This window comes from Alosa alosa, chromosome 19 (assembly GCF_017589495.1).
Source record: "Alosa alosa isolate M-15738 ecotype Scorff River chromosome 19, AALO_Geno_1.1, whole genome shotgun sequence".
Classification (NCBI taxonomy): Eukaryota; Metazoa; Chordata; class Actinopteri; order Clupeiformes; family Clupeidae; genus Alosa; species Alosa alosa.
The window spans coordinates 19,632,772-19,640,557 of NC_063207.1; the positions used below are offsets into that span (position 1 = coordinate 19,632,772).

Below are 7,786 nucleotides of genomic sequence, written 5' to 3' on the forward strand. Positions count from 1 at the left end.
TTCAGGCTCTACTTTACACAAAGGTTAGAGAGTTTAGCATCTTAATATGTGTTTTGTGTCAAGAAGAAGTTTAAATGTATTGAAAAATCTAAAATAATAGCCTATTTATAATAGTCTATTATACTTTACAGAACACCTTGCCAAAACCCCTCAGTGTTTACAGATGGTAACATCAAGTGTGTGCTTTTTGACAGCTGTTGTTGTCTAATATTGGTTTCTCGTGTATGCTAATATATAGCCTATAAGTCTGTAGGAAAAATAATTCGAAACACAAACGTTCATGCTTGTTGCATGGTTGCAAGGTAGCCGCCACTACACTAGGTGGCAAACATCTACTGGCGCTTTTTATCCCTTTTTTCATAGAGAAAATTCAGCTACCCACAATTCCGTTGAACGGTACTGGACGCCATAGTTGTTCGCGTTGGAAACTCAACGCATTGTGAGATTTACGTTTTCCCTGAAAGTTTTCCACTTCCCTGGTGTTATTTTTTTGTTTGCAACTGTGAGGACTTGAAATATTAATCTGCCAAGATGCCGCGTATTATGATCAAGGGTGGTGTTTGGCGAAACACCGAGGTACGTAACTATGTTTATCAAGCTAACTAGTATGGCTAGCTAATATTAGCTAACTGCTAATGTTAGTTCGCTGTAATGTTTAGAGGCTGTGTAGCAAACTCTAACCATTTAGCTAACATTACTCTCTATTAATTACATAAAGGAAATGGTCTTATGATTGTGTATGTAGATACAATTGTGTTCGTTGCATGCTGATAACGTATGAACTGAAATAGTTTGGAAATTGCACCAACTTGCCCCCCTTGTCAAGACATGTCGTATCTAACGTTAACGTTAGCATGCATAATCTTTAAATAAGCAAAATAGCCAGTTTTCAGCTATAATTTAGGAGCTTTCAATGATTGGTATAGGTATTATTTCCTATTTGTCTGGTCTTTGTTTACTGTAGTACAACATGATCTCAGACCAGTTGTCATGCTCTTTTGAGACAGTTGGGTTGCTGCTAGCTAATTAATGTTAGAAGGTAAACAGTGGTGCTATACATGTTGTTGAGGTTGCTTGCAAGCTACAATTTTTGTAAAACTTTGAAAGGTAGGCTACTTGTAAAGTATTGTCTCTTATCTTCTCCCCTGGATCGATTCTAACGTTACTCGTCACTGATCCCCTCACTTCTTTGCCATTTTTCAGTTGATTACCATGTGATGACATGCAGGCATATTGAGCCTGTCATTAGTTCATGGAAACCAACTCAGAACTCAGTTGTGTACCATACATGGGACATGGTTGATAGATCATTAATTTTCTCTGCACATTTCACCTCTTTCCACTTGTAGGATGAGATTCTTAAAGCAGCTGTTATGAAATATGGCAAAAACCAGTGGTCTCGAATTGCATCTCTTCTGCACAGAAAATCGGCCAAACAGTGCAAGGCTAGATGGTAAGTTGTTCCATGCAAGTGTGTTACGATTTCACATGCCATTACAGTGCATGGTTGGCATTGTGTGTCCAGTGAGTGTTGCATTTCTTTTTTTAAAAGTATATTTTTGGGACTTTTTGCCTTTATTCAGATAGAACATTAAGAGTGACAGGAAGTAAGTGAGCGAGAGAAATGAGGGGGTGGGATTGGGAAATGGCCGCAGGTTGGATTCGAACCTGGGTCCCCGAGGGTACTTGGACCCCTACATGGTATGGGTGCTGTAGCCTGTTGCAGGGTGTTGCATTTCAAGTGTCCTGAATTTGTCTTGTGGATAGGTATGAGTGGCTGGACCCCAGCATCAAAAAGACAGAATGGTCCAGAGAGGAAGAAGAGAAGCTGCTCCATCTGGCCAAGCTGATGCCCACCCAATGGAGAACCATCGCCCCCATCATCGGCCGCACGGCTGCCCAGTGTCTGGAGCACTACGAGTTCCTGCTGTGAGTCTCAAGCGTGCAGACAGAAGAACCACTTCATGCAGCACATTGCCGTGTTTGGAGTAGCATATAGGCCTATGTCTGTCTTACATCTGTATATGCCAACCACAACATTTTTAAGTACTGACTCAAAAAGGACGTTTGAGTGATTTTGTGTGTGTTTGCACTGCAGAGATAAAGCAGCTCAAAGAGACAATGAGGAGGATGCAGGAGATGACCCCCGCAAGCTTAAACCGGGAGAGATTGATCCAAATCCTGAGACCAAGCCTGCCAGGCCCGACCCTGTGGACATGGACGAAGGTGAGCTTCTCCGGCCATCAGGAAAAGTGTTCTGATGTCCTCGCGCACATGCACCATAAAGCGTCTGCTAAACGAGTAAACGTAAATGTGTTCCCATGCTGTTTGCTGTAGTTTCATCACTCCTGTGTTTTTTCCAGATGAGCTGGAGATGCTGTCGGAGGCCAGGGCTCGTCTGGCCAACACTCAAGGCAAAAAGGCCAAGAGGAAAGCCCGAGAGAAGCAGCTGGAGGAGGCCAGGTAAAGGTCGCAGGTCATAGTTCAAGAGGTTCAGCTCAGTCACAATCAAAGCACTGTGTTTTCTAATGTGTACCATTGGCAAGTAACACTTCACCAGAATGTTTTGTCCTGGTATCTGTTTTGTCCTGGTGTCTTTTGTGAATGAGTTTTATTTTATTTTATTTTTTTTTGTTTTGATTGCACTCTGTACAGCACTTTGGTCAGTGTAAGCTGTGTATAAATATGCATTAGAAATAAATTTGACTTACTTATTAAAGAGTTGAACGAATCCGTATTGTTATTTTCTCACTAAAACCAAGTATACATCCATCACAAGACCATTTTAAAAACTGCTATGCTGTTTTTGTTTTTTATTTTTTAAACTATGGTGCAAGTGTACTGAGCCCTGTTATTTTTCCTTGGTGACAATTGCTGAAGCTGTATAATTATACTAATGTTCAGTCCAGTGTCTGAAAAGGCAGCTTCTCCTTTAGACATCCTGTTAATGCTGGTGCTCTGGTCCTGTCCATGTCAGACGGCTAGCTGCCCTTCAGAAGCGCAGGGAGTTGCGGGCGGCAGGCATCGACATCCAGAAGAAGAGGAAGAAGAAGAGAGGCGTGGACTACAACGCCGAGATTCCCTTCGAGAAGAAGCCGGCCCTGGGCTTCTACGACACGTCCATGGAGAACTACGACAACCTGGAGCCCGACTTCAAGAGGCTCCGTCAGCAGCACCTGGATGGGGAGCTGAGGAGGTGAGTGGACTTGATACACTGCTATCGACTGGCTACTGTCCATTGGGTTTAGTCTTTTCTAAAGTAGAATGAAAAGTTTTACTAGTGTAAAAGGCTCATTTGGGATGATGGTAGCACAGTGGTTAAGGAGCTGGGCTAGAATGAAGTAGCCAGAAAGTTGTGGGTACAATTCCCGGCTTCCACCGTTGTGCCCTTGAGCAAGGCACTTAACCTCGAGTTGCTCCAGGGACAATGGCCCTTGTAATGTAGTTGACGTAAGTGACTTTGGACAGAAGCATCTGCTAAATTAATACATGTCATGTAAATGTAATTTTTCCAAGCTTTTCCAAAGGCAGTGTTCCTTATTCCAAAGGTAGTTTGATATTTTTATTTTTTATTGCCCCTTGATTTGTAAATTCTCCTGCACCACAGTGAGAGAGAAGACAGAGAGCGCAAAAGGGACAAGCAGAAGATCAAGAAGAAGAAGGAGTCTGACCTCCCGTCTGCCATCCTGCAGACCAGCGGCGTGTCCGAGTTCACCAAGAAAAGGAGCAAGCTGGTCCTGCCCGCCCCTCAGGTAGAGAAGACTCACCACACTATTCTCTGGGCCTGGTTTTCCCCCACAGACGGACAAGGAAGTTGTCAGTGCATGAATTTGTTTAAAGAAACACTGTTTTCATGAAACTTCTAAAATTGCTACTTTGCGGTGTGTCAATAAATTAGCAAATATTTTATTGATTTATAGCAAACATATTATATATGTTCAGTTGCATGTGTATATATGTATATATATGTATGCAAAGTGGAGATTTGAAATGTAGAATATGGTCTGGTTCTGAAGCTGGCCCGTGCTATTTTGCTCATGATGTGTTGTTTTTTTAGATCTCTGACGGCGAGCTGGAGGAAGTGGTTAAACTGGGCCAGGCCAGTGAGATCGCCCGCCAGACGGCCGAGGAGTCCGGCATCACCAACTCGGCCTCCAGCGCCCTGCTGTCCGAGTACAACGTGACCAACAACACCATGGCGCTGCGCACTCCCAGAACCCCCGCTGCCCAGGACAAAATCCTCCAGGTGAGTCCGGCCTCCATAAGATCGGATGCGAGCCTGCGGCCTCCATAAGATCCCATGCGAGCGTGCAGCCTCCATAAGATCCCATGCGAGCGTGCAGCCTCCATAAGATCCCATGCCAGCAGGGAGGCGTATCATTTACATTTGTTCATTTGGCAGATGCTTTTATCCAAAGCGACTTAACCGCAATATAATAGAATAACATTTGAGCTACAGTGCAGAGGAGACCTTAGCTAGGAATTACCACTGCATCTGTCAATACTAGCACTAGAGGATAGGAGTGCTTATATTATAAGTACTAGTCAAAGTGTGGAGGAGGAGAAAGTGGTAGAAGGAGGGAAGAGAGGGAGGAGGGAGGAGAGGGAGGTGGAGATGAGGGAAGAGCGCATCAGGTGTGTCAGGTTGTCAGAAGGTCAGGTTACTTTATTGATACCCATAGGTAAACTAGGTTTACAGTCTAGGAGGCAGCATCCTTAACACTTTGTAGACCACCACATGACATACAACACAAGCGCTAGGAGAGGAGGCATCACTTGGTCCGGCAGCCTGTGCGTGAACAGATTTTTCCTCTGTGTGTTTTCAGGAGGCTCAGAATCTGATGGCGCTGACGAACGTGGACACTCCTCTGAAAGGAGGCCTGAACACGCCCCTCCACGAGAGCGACTTCTCTGGCGTCACCCCTCAGAGACAGGTGGTGCAGACCCCCAACACTGTCCTCAGCACCCCCTTCAGGTATGCCTATGCAATGTATGGATGACCAGATAGATGTTTTGGCGATGTTTTGGCGAATTTTTCTCAAAGTCTTAACAGACTTTACTGCTATGCAAAGAGGTGGTTTCTTTAGGTTTAGGAGTCTCACAACAGCGATACATTTTTCTTCAAGTATGAAAAAATAATTTGCTTTTACTCTTGACTGTCCCATGTAATGACGCACAAATCCCAATTTAAAACAAAAAACTGTTACAGTATTTATAATTGTCATGTGGTGGAATTGGAGGCAAATTCTTTTTTTGAACACAACACCAGCTTGTGTCTGGTATGCCTTCCAGGCATGTTCAAAATACTGCTGCTTTTTCTGACATTTGTTTCTCAGCAGACCCATTAAAAGATAACCAATAAAAATGAGGTCTTTACAGTATTTCATTACCATGCTGGAAATTAGAGGCGTGTTAGTTTTGGGAACACAACACCTGCTTGTTTCAAGTGTCCCTTCCGGGGACATTCCACAGACCACTGCTTCTGTGCATGTTTTCTGACCACCTGTCGTTGGCTGACCTCCCGCAGGACCCCGAGTCACGGCGCAGAGGGGATGACCCCCCACAGCGGCATGACCCCCAAACCCACTGTGGCTGTAACCCCCGGACGCACCCCGCTGCGGGACAAACTCAACATCAACACAGAGGACGGTTCGGTCGACTACACTGACCCGGCCTACAACAAACATCTGGTACGCTGAGCACGACTACGCAGCAGACGAGCTCGTAGGCTAGTCGCCACTGTTAGCTTTTTAGTCGCATTCTGTCATCCATGCACAGCTCAAAATTGACGTTGCATTCCATTTGCCTCGTAGGTGGGAACTGGGGATTGCGTTACACCCAAGTTGACTGTGTTGCAGTTGTAATAAGTTGGAAAAACAAGATGCTCAACCATTTGTTAGCAATTGTTTGTTGTTAGTGATTGTTATCAGACATAGCAATACCAGTTCATAACAATGCATAACATCAGGGGTGGGCAACTAATTTCCCCAAGGGGGCACATGACAAACTGGGACTGTTGAGGAGGGCCGGACCCAAAATACCGAACTCAAGGCTGAACTCAATTTTGTCCAATACTATTCTGTTCTTGTATAACATTAAGTAAATCATATGGTTTTGTTTACTACTCATAAGAACAGATGAAAATGTGAGGGAGACCAAGGAAAAACAGCAATAGGCTATTTAATTTATGTCCAGTATTTAATCCTCATTCTCGAAAATGATTTTTTGACATTGACATTTTTTTTCCAGTTTTCAAAGGCTGATATAAAAAAGTACTACAATATCTATATAATTAGGCTAGGCCATGAAAATGTGAAGGAATCCGTACAACCATAGGCCTGTGCCACCATTTCATCAATACTTAGCAATATTTCATCATTAAATCATTACCATCATTAAATTAACTCGGATGCAGAATTAGACTATGAAAATGTGAAGCAGACAATAGTAGGCTGTCATTAGTTAATCAACATGCACAAAGAAAACTATTTTAAAAATGTAGGCTATGTTTTTGCTTTAACTTTATGCACAAAACTGTGATTGGTCAACTCGCCCTGTGTGTTGAGCCGGCTGCTTCAAGCAACCTGTGGGTAGTAGCATCATACTAGTTCGCTAACATAAGCTTTGCAAATAAACTCAGACATATTTTGGTTACAGTGACGGGGTTATCCGAATGTAAACTGTCTATCTGCCAGTAACGTTTTGAAATTAACACTTCGTATCTCCAACAAACAGCAGGAGTTCGTTCTGACAACCTTTGTGGTGGTGAGCCGACTTAAAGGCAACTGCATTGTGTCGACGCAGAAGCATAAATTCTATTCACCAGCACATCAGTGATGGTGTTTAGATCGTATGCATCCACGCACAAATGTATGGGAGTACAAATAGCAGTCGCTTTCAAAATAAAAGCAACGATATTGATTTGCGTGCATTATCTCTATGCTAGGCTCTTGACTATTGTTCTTTCACGGACCTTACGCGGGCCGGTCAGGGAAAGCCCATGGGCCGTATGTTTGCATTACATGGTATTTTATGTATATAAACGTTGTTGTAACCTAGCAAGAGATAGAATTTGGACACTATTGTTTCTACGACTGATTTAATGAGATACAGATAGGGCAGAATTGTTAAAAAAAAAAAAACACATTTCAAATACGCATTTCATTTACTGTTGATGGGTGTAGCTATCTTGAAATTCCCCGGGGTGCGAATACGAATGCAGAGGGTTGAAACTTCCTACTCGTACCTGTTGCTTTTACTGTATTCACCACCATGACCACCATCATTTTGAGTCCCATTTATGACATTACTTTACTATTACACATGCGTCCATTTTCCACTTCTCATGCTTGTCTGTTTGCGGTGTCTACAGCACTTGCATAGATTTACTTCAGATATGGACATTACACATGGTTACTTTACAGAAGAGGCCATTATTAAAACCTTGGGTTAATAGTCCCCTTTGCTAACTGCGCTTGTTAAAGGTGGAGGGTCCTTCAGCACTAACTGTCCTCTTGTGCACTGTCTGTGTCAGCAACGAGAGACCCGGGAGCAGCTGAAGATGGGCCTGATGTCGCTGCCACTCCCAAAGAACGACTTCGAGATCGTACTGCCCGAGAACGCGGAGCGGGAGCTGGAGGAGGAGCGCGAGATGGACGAGAGTTTTGTGGAGGACGCCTCAGAGATTGAATTACGCAAAAAGGTCAGTGGTTAGTCCATAATGGCCTAGCAGGGTTTAAGGGTTTAACAAAGGCTTCAGTCAGGTCAGGTATACTTTGTGCTTTTT

General features: G+C 43.7%; 1 protein-coding gene across 1 annotated transcript in view; it reads left to right on the forward strand.

The window, feature by feature from the left end:
* The first annotated feature begins 381 nt into the window (after positions 1-381).
* The window catches only part of cdc5l (CDC5 cell division cycle 5-like (S. pombe)), a 15,568-nt gene continuing 8,163 nt past the window's right edge, over positions 382-7,786 (forward strand). The window contains exons 1-11 of the mRNA XM_048228256.1: positions 382-576; positions 1,350-1,453; positions 1,768-1,929; positions 2,099-2,226; positions 2,364-2,463; positions 2,978-3,196; positions 3,608-3,752; positions 4,058-4,246; positions 4,827-4,975; positions 5,528-5,690; positions 7,535-7,702. Coding sequence (XP_048084213.1) covers positions 532-576; positions 1,350-1,453; positions 1,768-1,929; positions 2,099-2,226; positions 2,364-2,463; positions 2,978-3,196; positions 3,608-3,752; positions 4,058-4,246; positions 4,827-4,975; positions 5,528-5,690; positions 7,535-7,702 — 1,572 coding nt within the window. The 5' untranslated portion in view covers positions 382-531. The remainder of the gene's footprint in view (positions 577-1,349; positions 1,454-1,767; positions 1,930-2,098; positions 2,227-2,363; positions 2,464-2,977; positions 3,197-3,607; positions 3,753-4,057; positions 4,247-4,826; positions 4,976-5,527; positions 5,691-7,534; positions 7,703-7,786) is intronic.